Raw genomic sequence first — 15430 nt, forward strand, 5'->3', positions numbered from 1 at the left:
GAAGAGGTACAGGCTCTGATAGGGAGCACTTAAGTCTATTCCTCTCATCTCCTTCCTGGAGGAAGGAGTTGGGGACACAAGATGGTGGCTTGCTGGTCACCGTGTGTCCCTGTGGACTCACCGTGGAGCTGAGGGGGGGCACACCCCGGTCCCGGGCAGAGATGGTGAGGTTGTAGAAGGGGATGTTCTCACGGTCCAGCTCAGCATCCTTCCGCACCCGCAGCTCCCCTTCCACTGGGGAGATCACAAACTCCCCTGCCAGAGATGGCAGGGCCATGGTTTGCACCGTGCCACCCCTCCCAAGGGGACATGGGACATGCACCCTGGTTCTGAGGTTGGATCTGACCTCAGATCTACCACCATGGGGAGGGGTGTGCTTTGTGGACCAGGGGACAGCCCCATTGCTAGGGAAACAGGGTAGCAGGGTCTATCTCGGGGCCCAACATCCTTGCCAGGAGAGGAGGAGCTGGGTAGGGGAACTGAATGGCAAAAAAGAAAAAAAAGGTGCTCACAGTCCTTTCTAAAGATGCCAAAAAGCCCTCCAAGCACCTGTTTGTGCCTGGGCAGGGGGCCTGCATGGCATGGATGGCCCCAGAGCCAAGGGGCCGCTTCTCAGTTGTTCTGGAGATGTTTTGCAGCCAGGGTCAGCTGGTAGACGGGACTGGGCTCTGCCTTCCAGAAAGCCTTGGCTGCCATCACCAGACACTTTGGCCAGGCTGAGGGGTGGGGGGGGAAGAGGGGGGAAAGAGCAGTGACAGCTGTAGCTACATCCCCTCAGCTGCCATGCAGCTGGAGACACTTGCAGCTGCTCTGCCATCTGCTCTGGGGCTGTAGCTTTGCCATGAGTTACAGGGACATTCAGACCCCAACGCATCCTGCAGTGCTGCTGTATGCTTACATTTCTCAGTTTCTCTTTCTGCGCTATTTATTTTGCTGCATTTGTTGTTCAGCAGATTCCCCCCCTCCACCTCCTCTCCCCCAAGCTGGGCTTGGGCAAGCCCAGGCCCCCATCCCTGGCCACTAACAGGTTAAGTTTCCTGTTGCTCAAAACAGGATTTCCTGGTGTCGAAAGGCAGAATTTGCAGAAGCAGCCAGCTGGGAGGATGGCTTTTCTGAAAGGCTTCCGCCTGTGCTCCGCAACTCCTCCACCCACCCCCCTCCCTGCCTGGTGGCAAAGCTCTGCTTCAAAAAAAACCCCACAAAATAAAGCAAAAAAGGAAGGCGAGCCCATCCTTTCCATAAGCGTGGGCTGCACACCGTGCTCCCCTGTAGGGTAGGGCAAGAGGGATGGGGAGGTACCACTGCCTCTAGCACACAGTTTAGGAGCTAGCATTCCATGCCCCTGCTCACCCAGAGGGTCCCCAGCGATGATGCTGTACTCCACCTGCCCACCAGGCCCCGAGTCTCCATCATGGGCCAGGAAGGTCCAGATGCGTGGGCCAGGCTGTCCCTCTGTCACGTCGAAGGGGCCCTCATAGAGTCGCGGGAAGGTGGGACAGTTATCATTGATGTCATTGAGATTTACCAGCACCTGCAGGAGAGGGAAGAGAGTACAGAGGGCTGGGAGAGGGCACTGGCCAAGTGCCCATTGGTGGATGGGATTACTGGTAGAAAACTCCACATCCTAACAATCCCAAATTGGAATGGAAACATTGGAGAAATGTGCTTGTCCACAAAAGAACTGAGTGCACAGAGAGCTGTTCTCTGCAGCCAGCTGTTCTCCAGCTTTCTGAAAGGCTTGCTCACTCCTTTTCCTCCTGGACAATCAAGGGCTTCACCTCTCACGATGAGCAAATGAGAAAAAATGTGCAGATTGCATGTTTATCCAAACACAAAACACCACCAACGCAGCTGGCTTACCATCCCTTTCCATGACACATTCAGCTGGCTGGACATCAGTGAGCCTACATGTCTCAAAAAAGCATCAACAGTTTCAGATGAAGTAGAGCACGGTATGAGCACAGCCATCATGGCCATCAGCCAGGCTGAGCTCAAGTCTTTCAGGCATTTGGCCTTTTAACTGAGTCACCCTCCACAAAACTTGTTTATATACCCGTACTTCACTGTATCACAGAGAGAGTTAAGCCCTTTTGGGCACTTGCATGGCAAAGAATGCCCGCCTGAGGAGAGAGTCTCTGGTGGCAGGTGAAAGCCTGAGCTTATGGAGCACTAGAAGAGGCTCCTCCAACTCTTCTAGCTGGACATATGGGTTTTATGGGTGGCTATGAAGAAGATGCTAAACAGGAGATGCTTTTTGATCTCCTGGATTGAGGGTCATAAGGTTCGTCATATGGACATTTGGTACTGGCTAAATCTAATCCTTTAAGACTGTATCTGAGTGTCTGCTCCGTTTCCTAGCAGCAGAGAAAACAAATACTGGCATGCCTTATCAGGGAGATGAATTTCCCATCACTTGGGATCCAAAATAATCACTAAATCTTCTCTTAAAAGCTCTGCTTTCAAACTGCACTGGCAGAGCTACATGGGCGGCACGGGGAGGATGTTTCCTCTCCTGTCTAGCCCTGGTTCTTGTTGCTGACAAAGCTTCCAAGTTCACATCTCACTGTGATCAGCGGAAAGCTCTGCCTTTGCCTGCAGCACACCAAGAGCTGCTGCCTCCCCTGCCCTGTCCTGCAGGCTCCAAAAGCACTTTGTATGTGGACAACACCATACAGCCGGAAAAAAAATATCAAAATCACATTTGGATTTCATCCACAGCAATAAACAGTGTGTTCAATTTGTGCAAAACAAGCACTTTGGAACTGCTAGCCACCATCTCTTCCTTGAGCAAAACCTGTCTGATCTTGGAGCAGAACAAAGAGTTCGGGACACTGCAAGAAAAAGGGATGAGATGCTCTCAGTAACATCCCTACATGGAATGAAACAGGAATCTGGAAAGCAGACAAATAACGATGGCTGAACCCAACCACGAGCACCCTGTTTGGCAACCCCATGATGAAACAGCAACTGGGCCAACTGGGAAGAGTGTCTGGTGAGCACTAGGAAGGAGATGTGAAACCACTCGTGAGAAGATGCAGTGTTACAATGGAATGGAAAGTACCGCAATCATAGCAGGGTGGCAAAGTCTTTGGCTACAGCAAATGAGAACAAGCCCAAATGCAACAGACACAGAAATGAAGAAAAAGAGCTGCTTACCTTTGGAAGACCTCAGGTAGGCAGGGATCTCCAGCAAGAGATACCCTTACCTCCACTGCCAGCCCTTAAATGAGGTCTGGGAAGTGAAGGGACCACTCCAGCTGTGTCACACAGGTGCATTGCTGGATTGGCCCTGCCTTCCCACCAGGTGCTCAATCACCGGTTCAGGTCACGACTCAGTATTTTTGCTATGGAGGACCCCAAAGGTCTCCTAGACCCCAAAGACACCATAGTGTCACAATCCTACCGTGGTGGTTGATGTCAGCCGGCGTGAGGCAATGGGGCACTGGTCGGTGGCAGTGACCACCAAGGTGTACCGCCCGTGGCTGATCTCATAGTCCAACTCCTTCAGGGTGCGGATCTGTCCCTGCAAGGCAAGGGGACAGCAGCTGAGAGTGAGGGACACAGGAGGAGAGTATGGCTGAGCTGGGGACAGCATCCTGACTGACCGTGGTGCTGTCAATGTGGAAAGTGCCCAAGATGTTGCCTTCGGTGATAGCATATGTGACTGTGCCATTGGGCCCTTCGTCCCGGTCCAGGGCCTGCACGGTGACAAGTGTGGCATTGAGAGTGTCAGGGCCTTCATCCAATGTCACCTCATACAGCTGCTGCTGGAACACTGGAGCATTGTCATTCTCATCCAGGATGGTGACGAATACCACGGTGGTGGCCTGTGGGATGTGGGGACAGCATGTTAAGGCCAATGGTGAGCAAAGCTTGACTTGCCTGGGTCAATGAGCAATGCATGGTCAGCCCTGCTGAGAGCTGCAAGCAGGATGCATGAAGCATTGCATAAACCAAAGTGATGTAGGGCTGCAGAAACACCTCCAGCACAAGGCAGCATCCAGTAGTGGTTAGAAGTTAGGTACAGAGTTAAAGCATACATATATTAAATCACAACCTTGTTTCAAAAACAACACATCTCAGTAGCATCTCAGTTTCTCCTGCTTTTTCCCATTGCTGCTAACTCCAGGTAGAAGCCTGTGGCAGAGAAAAAGCCAGAGGCTGAACCCCATTGTGCCTTCCTACCCATGGAATAGGTCTTTTCAGGCCCTCGCTATGACACTGGGGTCACCTTGCCCTCCCAATGCCAGCTCCTCCACTTGTCCCATTGGGGTGGTGCACAGGACACCGATTCTAGGACAGGTTTGCACAGAAGATGCACCATACTACAGCCAGGCTGGGTGCAACTCCCTCTGAGGTCACAACTGTCACAAAAAACCCTCCAAACGTTGTGCCTATATCTCCCCCCAATGATAAGTTCCTCCCTATCAGACAAGGGTTACATTTCTGATGATATCTTTGTGAAAGCATTTACTGTAAAACCACAATTGCATCACCAAGATGCTTGAAGCAGCGTGGTGCTCAGGATGTACACAGGTGATGCTCTGGAGAAGATGCGCTATGGAGTACGGCATCTCCTTCAGTTGCCCTTTATTCCCCCCATCCTGCTCATCCCTTCTGCAGCACCAGCCTGGCCAAGCCGTTGGCTACCCGCCCAACCATCTCACGGGGGAGAAACTAATTCCAAGCGAGGTGTGCGCTCTGCTGAAGCGAATGGGGCAGGACTGGGCACCGCTCCGTGCCCCATCTGGCCTCCTGGGGGTGCTCGCACTTCTCCTCTCCCCGGCTCGAACGAAATTTCCTGCGTGTGCGGCTCGGGCGGGCGCGGCGGGGCTGCGCTGCGCTGCGCCGGTGCTGCGCTGCGATGGACGACCCCCGAGGAGTGCCGCTGGGGCTGCTTCTGGGGCTGCTCTCCCTCCTCGCCTCCTGCGGTAAGACCCGCTCCTTCTCCTCTTCTCCAGCACCGCGGGCTGCTCTAACGGGGCGAGGGACTGGGGGGTTCTTAACTTCCTCGGGATTTTGGGGCGGAAGGGATGAGCGTTGCCTCCAGACGCAGAGTTTCAAGCGATGGGGAGCGGCTGTTGTAAACCTTTGCTCGTCCGCTGTTTGTTTTTCCTCCTTCCTTCTCTGCGATGGGACGGGTGCAGCACTAAGGCAGACCTCCGCCGGCACCCCGAGCTCAGCCGGGCCGGGACGTCGGCTGTGGGCAGTGCACGGAGGCGGTGTGCTGGAGCTGCCCTCTGCGAGGATGCTCCGCTCTGCTGTAATCGCCGTGCAGCATTTGTGCACGCATGCAAGGGCTATGCCAAGTGGCTCCGTACTGGGCTCGCCTTTTCCCTTTATCTCAGGACAACACACATTTCTGCTGGTGTATCCCCAGAAGGAAATGGTGCCCAGCTACAAGGCTGGCTGCTGCCTCCAGCCTTGTGTGCCTGCAGAGATGTGCTTAAAAACAAGGGAGAAGGCACGCTTGTTTTTTGCACCCGTGCCGTGGCTTTCCTGCTGCTTGGGGTGTGCAATGGGCAATACTGAGAGGGCACATCTGGGGCTGGGGAAGAAGCTCCAGCAGGACTGTGCACACAGAGGTTTGTCTGCTCTTGATGCTTCTTATTGCCCTCTTTATACAACCTTGGATGCTCAGTGTTAGCCCAGTGCCAAAAGAATGGAGCTTCATGCAACAGCATGCCTGCCAAAACTTCCATAGCCCAGCTAATGCTCTCTGGGCTGGATGGAGAAGTGGAACTCTTGGACACATCCAGCTCCTACATAGTTTTAGGATGGCAGCAGCATAGATGATACCTTGGATCAGCCCCTGTCGTCCAGGGGGAAGGCAGGATCCCAGTTTCCAAAATCATACCCCAAGCAGAAACCTGGCGCTGTGGCCCCATCCCCAGGCTGGGGCTGAGCTGCGACTCACAGCAGCTGGGGGCAGGCAAGGAAGCTGGTGGTTTGCCACGTGCCACCACTGCAGTTTTGCTTTGAGTTTTTTCTGGGAAAGAAAACAAAAGGGCAAAGCCACACAGGTTTGCATTGGCAGCAGGTCGAAGCAGCTCCCTGGTGCTGTCCCTGGGATGGACACTACATATCTGGAGCTGCTCCCCAGCTCCTGTGGACAAGAGCCATTTGGTTCTATGGGTGATAAGGGCCAATTACAGTTTTTCTGCCTGCATCCCCCTTCTTTCTTTCCTTATTCCTCCCTGCTGCAAAGACTTGTGCCAAGGTAAGTGCAGCCTTGTGCTCAGCCAGCTGGGAGCTCCAAAGCACAATGACAGCACGGTGACAACAGACTCATGGCGTGGCTGCATGAGGCTGCACGGTACAAATGCTCTCAATGAACATTTTGCCACGGGGAAGCACTGAGTTCCCATCCCAGTTGCTCCCAGCATCCCTGGACCACATTTACTGGGCATGGACCCCCAAAGCAATCCAGTGCACAGATAACTCCCTTTGCTACCAGGGCAAAACACAACCAGGGTGCAAGCTCCCAAACCGGTGGGGATGAGTGGGACAGCCTTGCATTTTTTTGGGAAAACAAAGGCTGTGGCAGACACTTCCTCCAATAGAGCCCCAGCTTCCCTTCTCCAGGCTCCTGGGGCTGTGCTGTGAATGGGGCACTTCCTGCGGTGCAGGTAGCACGGCCTCCTTGGAGGTGCCTTTGTGCCAGTGGCAGGGTGTGGGACTCACCATGGGGCAGATATCTGGAGCGGGGTAGGAGCAGCACATGGAGCATTTTCACTTTTGCTCTCTTGGTGTAGTGGAGGCGGAGGCCCTGCATGTTGGAAGGTGTTCAGTTGGGGTGAAGGTGATGGGAGCTCTGTCCCAGCTGGAGGGTGACCTGTGGGACACTCAGCACACCCATGACTTCTCGCCGCCTGCTTGATATAGCAAGTGAAAAACCTCAAAGTGAAACGGCACGGGGTGATGGAACAACAGGATGTTACTGAGATGCGAGAGCACACTGTCCTAATGCCCTCTTCTCTAAACATCCCTGAGAACCTCAAAAAAAACCCCAAAAAAAAAAAAAAAAAACCCCAACACAACCAAGGCACAACTCTCCAGCCCTTTATATGCCCCTGGCTGAGCAGGGGAGCAGTTTCTCTGTGAGCAGTTTTGGTTTCAGGCAGCTCCTTGCAGCAGTGGCAGCCAGTTCCCCTTCTGCTCCACAGCACTGAAAAACAAGCAGGGTGGGACCCTCTCCCCGCCTGTCTCAGGGGCCTGGCCTCCTCCTATGTCTTTTCTCTCTTTTCTTTTTGTTTTCTTCTCCTTTTTTTTTTCTTTTTTTTCTTTTTTCTTTTTCCCCTATTAACCAGCTGATAACACAAGCTATGGGGAAAGAGGAGAAGCAGAGTGCGGTGCAACCAGCCCAAGATATTCGTATTTCCTCATTTGCCAGCCATACCTACTCCCCTGCTTCCTCTCCAGTGCTCTTTGCACCCTTTGCAGGGCTCCACTGCCCCTTAGCCCAAGACCCCCACCTGCTGTCCCACACTGTGCCCCCCACCTGAGCTGTGCCCTGCAGCCTTCAGGCTACCTGCTGCTGTTAGAGGATGCTCAGTGCTTACTTTCAGGGTACAAGTATGCTCACAGCTACAGAAGAAGGGCCGGGTCTGTTTCCCATCTTCCCCCTTTCAGGATATTCAACACCTTCCCAAGCCTCAAGCCTCATACCATAGGAGCGAAGGACTCCTGGCTATCACCATGCCATAGGGGATGCCCACACTGGGGTCCCTGTGGGTGGTGCCCCTTCCTCATGGTTACCCTGTTCTCCTGCCAACAGGAGGGACGGCCGCTTTCCTGGTGACAGCCCCATATACGCTCTGCATCTGCCCCGAGGGCCAGAATGTCACCCTGAGCTGCCGAGTGAGCGGACCACCTGCCAACCACCACGACCTGATCTTCAAAACCTGGTACTTCAGCAACAACGGTGACCAGAGCTGCTCTGAGAAGCGGCACATTCGCAACCTGACTGAGAAGGAGCTGCGCCATGATCCCAGCCGGCACCACGGCACTGTTGCCAACAGCACCGCAAGGTCCCCCCATGGATCACTGGGTGGTCACCATGGTGTGGAGTTCATCCCTGACCATCACGGGGCTTTCCATATTGTGGTGATGAACCTGACACTGCAGGACAGCGGGAATTACTGCTGCTATGCCATGGAGACACGGCGGGAGCATGGGAAGGCCCATACCCTGCATGTAGCTCACGGCTCTGTGGAGCTGCAGATCCAGAGGGGTAAGCAGAGATGGAGAGGCACGGAAAGCCCCAAGCAGGCTGCACTGGGGTATGGGAGCTGGAGAGCAACAGATGTCAAAGGGTTGTAGGAGGGACGGGAAGCATAGGAGTAACCCAATTGGAAAAAAAATATATATATATATATCAATGGGGGCTGGAAAATGCAATTAGAAGAGTGTTACATAGTTTCAGTGATCTTCTTTGACCTCTTGCCGGGGAAAAGGAAAACAAATCCTAGTAAAAGAGAGGCTGCGGGGCCAGGCAAAGGAGCCTCTGGCGCTGTTCTGGCTGTGGTCTGGCTTTTGGGAAGGGCTGGCTCCTGGCATGGGGATGGATCATACGATGTTACTGCTCTGAAGGAGTGGTGATGCAGTGGCACAGGCTGCCCAGGGAGGTGGGGGAGTCACTGTCCCAGGAGGTGTTGCACAGATATGAAGATGTGGCACTCAGGGATGTTGGCAGTGGGCAGGTGGGGGTGGGCTGGGTGAGATGAGAAGGCTTTTCCAACCTGAATGACTCTGTGATTCCATTTATCTGATTTTCTCAAGCTCACTGGGCAAAGGGAAGCTGGTAGGTGCTATCTGAACCAGCTCCTGAGGTCTCATGTACTTTGGTCTTCTCTACAGGCAGAGGAGCGCTTCAGAACTGCACTTTTCACACTGCCACCAGCAAAGGTAAATGAAGAAAGAGAACACCTCTCCCTTATTCAGTGCATGTTCTCCCAGCTCACATGCTGCCTCAGAGCTGGGTGCTCACTCCAGGCATGCAACAGCCCAGGTACACCCATCCCACAGCCCACAGAGCTGGTGCAGCCAAACTGTCACTGTTTGCCCCTTTTGTTGGTTGATAAATCCATTTTGCTCAAAGTTGTTTGAGATCCAGCCCTTACTCTGGTGCTCTGCTATTGCAGATATCACGGCTGCTGCGCTGGCAACGGGCGCCTGCATCGTGGGCATCCTCTGCCTGCCCCTCATCTTGCTCCTGATTTACAAGCAGCGGCAAGCGGTCAGCCACAGACGTACGTACCCCTGAGTGCTCCCCATCCAGGGACCAAAGGGATCCATTCTGAGACACCACAGGCCACGTAGTTTTGCTCTCTAAGCCACTGGGCAGTGATGGGGCTCCAATAGAAGCCCTTGGAGAAGTGGTTTTTGCAGCATAAGTGGGAGTGATGCCAGCATAAGGCAGGAACCATGCTTTCAACATCCATCCCCAGCCATGATGAAATGAGCATGGCCAACCCACAGTATTGCAAAATGCACACCCAGGAGGAAAGGCAAAGCCCCAGAGCTGGATGCTGGGGGTGAGGGGTTGCTGGAATGGCTGGGCATGGGGCTGCCACAGGATGGGTGCTGGCAGGTGATGCTGATGCTGTTTTGCCTTTGGCAGGTGCTCACGAGCTGGTCAGAATGGAGAGGTAAGCATGTGCTTCCCTATATCCCCAGCACCCTAAAATCACCCTGTCCTGCTCAGCCTCCCATTAGGGTGCAGCTGAGGTCAAACTTGCTCTGTCACTTCCTGCGCCCTGAGCCACCACCGTGAAATAGGACCCTGAAATACAAATGCAGATCCCCTGTGGCAGGATGCTGTCAATGCAATGTAACCTCAACTCCTTCCCAGATTTACAGAAAGGGCATCTTTCAGAGCAGGGAAGAGATGAGAACGAAACTTTTCAGCAAAAATAGGCTCTGAGTGGCTCCATCATCCTGCACAGCCAGGTGCTTCCATGCTGACTAGGAACCACAGCCCCCTAGCCAGAGCCTCAGAGCTGGCTGTCAGCCTTAAGGCAGGGCTGGGGAGATTTTAGCCATGCAATGCTCACACAGGGAGCGATCAGCTGCACCCTGCCAGGCCTTGCAGGAGGGCAATAAAATGAGTGTCTGTATCCTCTGGCCCCTCTCCACACAGCTGCGCCTCTGTGCTCCACGCACTCCCCGCACAGAGCATCCTCAGTTCAAAGAAATGCATGTTGTCATCACACAAAGCAATGTGCAGGAAGGCTTTGCAATAAGAGGCAACCCTCGCTCTCTCTCCTCTCCCACAGCAGTGCTCAGGGCATCGAGAACCCTGTCTTTGAGGCGCTTCCTGTGGGCAGCACTGAGCAGCGGCCCCGGCCACAGCTCTCCTACCTGGGCGGGAGGCAGCTCTCTGAGTCTGGCCGGCACCTCCTGTCTGAGCCCAGCACCCCACTGTCCCCACCAGGCCCTGGGGAGTGCTTCTTCCCCACTCTAGGTGAGTATCCTCACATCGGCTCTGTTTGTGGATGCTGTGGGAATGCACGGATGGCTGCCCTGCTGAACGCTCCGTGCACTAACACCTGCTGCTTGCCTCCTTTTCCAGACCCTGTTCCTGATTCACCAAATTCCTTGAAAGCCTGAAGAACACCACGGCCAATGCAACAGAAGAGGGCACTGTGTTGTGGTTGTGCTGGAGGGGACGTGGTCAGGGCAAGCAGCAACTCCCACCCAGCCACCACCAGCAGGAAAATTACAAATAAATTGAATAAAGACCTCCACTCCTTCCACTCCCCCCTGCCCGGACAGCAGCCGCTGGTTTTCCCTCACATTACAAGGAGGAACACAGAGAGGACAATGGAAAGAGCCTGAACTCGGTCATCATTACACACCGGGCAATAGAGAAGGGGAGGATTCCAATAAAATCAAACAACAGCAAAGTGCCTTAAAAAATCAAATCAAGCCCAGGAGCCTTGCCTGTTTCTCCTGTCCCAGTGACCTCTCTTGCTTGGGCTTTGGGTTTTACTGCCTATTTCCATGGCCAAGAGGACGGAGAAGGATGACTGTGCGCAGTCTGCGTGAGGATGTATGCTATTGACATTTCATTGACTGTAGATTTCACCTTGTGCCTAAATCCCAGAGGATGGAAGGAAGAGCAGCTCTGGGCCCCGGGAGCTGCATCTCCGGCTCCTCCTGCCAGCCTCCCTGAGCACTTAACTTATTGTCAGGGTCTCTACCTGTGTAGCACTCACCCGTCCAGCTCACTTGGACGGCACATCCTTTCCAGGAGCATATGGTAAAGTACTTGAAGCACTGTGAGACAAAACAGTGGCACCGGCCAACTTTACACGAAGGGTTTCTTTGCAAAACAGGAAGGGGAGAGGCTCACTCCTGCCGCAGCCCTCCTGCCCCACTGCCTGCTGGCACAGCCTGCAGCCAGAGGGCTGTTTGTGCTGTGATTCTGTACTCAGCTTCAGAACAGTAGGATTCATCTTTCTGTTTGTGTCATTGTCAGTGCTGATTAAAAGCTAGGAAGTCAGATAGATTGTCTGCAGGGTGCTGGTGGATTTTCTGGCTCTGCATGCAGCTGTGCTGGCGTCACCTTCACTGCAAAACTGAGCAGTCCCAGGGCACTGAAACAGCCGGAGCCATGCAAGCAAAACTTGTCTATGCACAGCATCCCTGGTGCAAAAGGCTGCCCGGCCTCAGTGGCATAAAGCCATCAAAGAAAGACTGTGCCTTTATGGGGAGAAAGGTTTAACCCACAGTATGGCTTAAGAAAAAGACACAAAGAGGTGTGTGAGCCACTGGGTGGGTAGAAGTGTGAGGATCTGCAGTGTGAGTGCTGCTGCTTGCAGCAAGTTTCCTCCAAATGTAGAGCAGGGCTTTGCAGCCGGCGTGCTGCCAGAAGATGCATGAGATGGGGAGAGATAAGGGTGAGGTGGAGGCGAGGCGAGGTGAGATGGCAGAAAGGTTGTGCTGTGCTAGGAGCAACGTGCACTTGCATATGGGTGTTTGCTCATGCATCTCACTGGGCTCAGCATCCTGAGACCCATTCTCTGTTTTGGTGTGAGCCACTGGGCAAGAAAACTCCTGACTGCTCATGGGGATGCTTGGAGGTTTCAGCTGATATGGATATAGAAAGAGCTCAGAACTTCTGCTTGAACCACTTCAGAGCAGAAGTGGGGATATGAAACACAGCGCATGAGACACAACTGAGGGCACGTGCTGAAAGCAGCAGTGAGGCAGCACCTCCCAAAACACCCCAGAGCAAACAGAAAGGTTCCAAGGCACCACACGTGCCAAGGATGGACTCCAAACCACAACCAGAAGCAATACGCTAACGCATGGCCAGACCGTCAAAGCATCACTGCAGAGCTTCGCATCTACACCTCCTGCATCCATCTCCAAGCAGCACCCCAGCACTCAGCCCTGAAACCCTCACCCCAGCAGCTCACCGACAGCGAGGGGGTGCCCTCATCCTCCACAGTGACCAGCAGGCGGTAGGAGCTCTGCCGCTCGCGGTCCGGCGGGGAGGGCCGTGTGGCGATCTCGCCGGTGACGCGGTCCATGCGGAAGGTGAGGTCCTCGTTCCCATGGGTGATGTAGTAGGACAGGACGCTGTTGAGGCCGGCATCCCGATCAGTGGCACGCACCTGGACGACTGCCGTGCCCCCACCGACGTTCTGCAGGGGTACACATATAGAGACACGATGTAACAGAGAAGATGTCATTCATAATATTGGTAGCATCGTTCTAATATAGTGCGGGATTTCCCAGGCAGCATACTGCTCCAGGCTCCAAACTCCAGCCCGGCACCCAGCAAAGCAGGGGCTGCCCCCCTTGGCCAGCATGTTGGGATGAAGCCTTTGGGTTTCATGCTGCAGACAGCCACGCATTTGGCACTATCTTGGCTCTTAAAGTGTAAAACCTGAAGGTAGAGGCTGTGTAATGCACTCAGAGCTCAGCTAATTATTTCTAGATGGTCCCATTACAGGGGAAATCAAAAGAGAAATTCTGTACTTCAACCAGCTCCAACCATGCATTACAGAGATAAGGAAATCCTAACAGGGCAATAATGTTAATGCAAAACTATTCATCATGAGCAGCACTCCCACGCATCCGAGTGTCACTGACTATCGCTTATATTTCATTTTTCACCCTCAAATGGAGAACCCGTGGCCCAGGAATTAAACCTGCAGGAAACAAGTGGTCTTTTTTTTCATGCCTGATTGTGTTTTATTGCTTAATTAGCCAGCTCCCTCGGAGCCACCTCACCTTGGGTGCTCACCTCACTCACGCTCACATTGTAGCCCAAGGGGCTATCGATGATGGGCGGGTTGTCGTTGACATCAAGGATGGTGACCCGTAGAGTGTGCTCTTTCCTCCGGGGGGGCACGCCACCATCCGAAGCTTGGATCTGTGGTGGTAGGCAATTTTTCTCCATAATGCCATTTCTAATCCCAAAGGGCAGGGAAGCATAGCAGGGCTCAGCTCACCCGCAGGGTGTAGTGATCCAGCAGCTCCCGGTCCAGTGGCTGAGCCACGAGCACCTCTCCATAGGTGTCATTAGTGGTGCGGATCTCAAACGCCTGCCCCACATTCCCTGCTGTCAGTGAGAATGTCACCTGGAAGCGGCCAGCAGAGAGAGGAAAATCATCAGCAGGTGATGTGACAGAAAGCCCCTACAAGAATAAACCCAGCAGCACCTTGGGATGTCTCAGAGCACCTAAGAAGGTGCAGCATGGTGCATGTCAGGGGTATTCAGCCACCCCAAAGCAAAACCTGTGGCCTCACCCACAGCCCTCATGCAGTGCTTGGCCTGAAGGGGACACAGGGCAGGGGAAGAGGCTGGTGTGGTGCTGGAGGAGGATGCATCGTCCCACCTGCCCATTGCTGCCTGCATCGGGGTCACGGGCCAGGACCATAGCCACCCGTCTGCCAATTGCGCTGTCCTCTGGCACACTGACGGCCGAGTCAGAGGTGATGTCAAACTGTGGGCTGTTGTCATTCTCATCCAGGACGGTGATGGTCACCTGTAGACATGGCAGAGGTGAGACCCCCAATAAGACCCCCAGAAAGCCCTCAGTCCTTGCACCTCCATCCCTCAAAAGTGCCAGCAACACAAATGGGGTCTTGTTCCACAGGGGAATGCACACAGATACTGCACGCTAGAGGTGTGGGTTCACCCTTGGCAGCAGAGCAGGGGAAACCCAGAGAGATCATGCTCTTGAGCTTGCTGGAGTTTGCATCCCGGAGGTGACAAGGGAGCGGGCTACCTTGGTCACCATTAATTGGAGGAAATGCTCTCATCGCCTTTTGCAATTGAAGATCTGCACGAGTGGGAGAGGAAGAGCCGTTCTGTTCCCGGGGCTCTATTTATGGCTTCCCTCAGCCACAGGTGTGGCGGGGTTGAATGGAGCTGCTGTGGTTGTTGGTGAATCAGATTCAGGGAGTGAGGAGCGGGGAGAGCCTGGTGGGTGAGTCCTGCAGATGCCCCTCTGCAGGAGATGCCACCTGCAGCTTGGTGCTTGGGACAGGTCCTGCCACCGAGAGTGATGGTGGGTGGTGTGGCACACGTGCTTACCTTCTGTGGGAGGGGTAGCAGAGAGAACAACAAAAAAAAACAAGTTAGTGGGGTATGGAGCATCCCAGCCCACCAAAGCAGGGTCCCCCCACATCACCTCCTTCTTCCAGCATTACACCTTCAGAGGCAGCAGGTGCCCCAAGATAAGGGGTCTTGGAATGCAGAGCATGCCTCCAGCTCTGAAACTCCTGTAGGGCCCAGCTGGCCCAAACCAGCACACTTTTGTTGCTGCCCACAGAGTCACCCCTGCCCATGGGCCACCCTCTGCTGCAGGGAGATGCAAATCACCCCACTCAGCTGCCCCTAAAACTGCCAAATATAACGCTGCCCTTCAGCGCTGCAAAGTATTTCAAGCCCCCCAAGCAAGATTCACCTACCTCAGGACAGGTATATTTTGGTAAGTGACCTGTAAAGTCTACAGGGCCGTGTTTTAATTTCTTTCTTTTTTTTTTTTTTTGTTTTTTTTTTTTTTTTTGTTTGTTTTATATATTATGAGAAGTCTGACCCTGTGACACACAGAAGCTAAAACTCAGCTGTCTATGCTTATGCAAATGTAGGATTTCCCCCATATCTGAGCCTGGTTTTGGGGCTGGAAATGGGTCCTTGCACAAAAAAGGACCAACATGATTGCAGCATTATGAAAAACCTATGTGATAACCTGGCCAAGGGAGGGGAGAGGAGCCACTCACCACTGTGGAGTCGACCTTTGGCCCTCCATCATCAGCCACCACCGTCAAGGTGTAGAAATCCCCCTTCTCCCGATCCACCTGGCCTTTCACCGTGATCACCCCCTGCCAATAGCCAAGAGTTGTGTCCCCCCAGCAGCCTCAAGGAGCATGGGGACAGCCCATCCCAAAGGACAGCACCGCGGCTGCT

At 53.8% G+C, this 15430-nt stretch overlaps 2 protein-coding genes across 9 annotated transcripts in view; one reads left to right on the plus strand and one right to left on the minus strand.

Annotated features, from left to right (window-relative positions):
- The window catches only part of CDH23 (cadherin related 23), a 126191-nt gene that overhangs the window by 12997 nt on the left and 97764 nt on the right, over positions 1 to 15430 (minus strand). For all 8 annotated transcript variants that reach the window (XR_001556045.2, XM_015866412.2, XM_015866411.2 and 5 more), the window contains exons 32-41: positions 15244 to 15345; positions 14555 to 14557; positions 13854 to 14003; positions 13467 to 13595; positions 13259 to 13387; positions 12426 to 12653; positions 3606 to 3827; positions 3404 to 3523; positions 1351 to 1531; positions 122 to 255 (exon numbers count right to left, since the gene is read on the minus strand). Coding sequence is in view for 7 of the 8 variants with exons in the window: in XM_015866412.2 (XP_015721898.1) it covers positions 122 to 255; positions 1351 to 1531; positions 3404 to 3523; positions 3606 to 3827; positions 12426 to 12653; positions 13259 to 13387; positions 13467 to 13595; positions 13854 to 14003; positions 14555 to 14557; positions 15244 to 15345 (1398 nt within the window). In the remaining variant the exon portion in view is untranslated. The remainder of the gene's footprint in view (positions 1 to 121; positions 256 to 1350; positions 1532 to 3403; positions 3524 to 3605; positions 3828 to 12425; positions 12654 to 13258; positions 13388 to 13466; positions 13596 to 13853; positions 14004 to 14554; positions 14558 to 15243; positions 15346 to 15430) is intronic.
- VSIR (V-set immunoregulatory receptor) lies at positions 4794 to 11516 on the plus strand. The gene is made up of 7 exons (XM_015866420.2): positions 4794 to 4931; positions 7778 to 8233; positions 8860 to 8907; positions 9144 to 9251; positions 9623 to 9650; positions 10278 to 10465; positions 10574 to 11516. The coding sequence occupies exons 1-7, from the start codon at positions 4865 to 4867 to the stop codon at positions 10609 to 10611; spliced, it is 933 nt and encodes a 310-aa protein (XP_015721906.1). The 5' UTR covers positions 4794 to 4864; the 3' UTR covers positions 10612 to 11516.

Source organism: Coturnix japonica, chromosome 6, assembly GCF_001577835.2.
Source record: "Coturnix japonica isolate 7356 chromosome 6, Coturnix japonica 2.1, whole genome shotgun sequence".
Classification (NCBI taxonomy): Eukaryota; Metazoa; Chordata; class Aves; order Galliformes; family Phasianidae; genus Coturnix; species Coturnix japonica.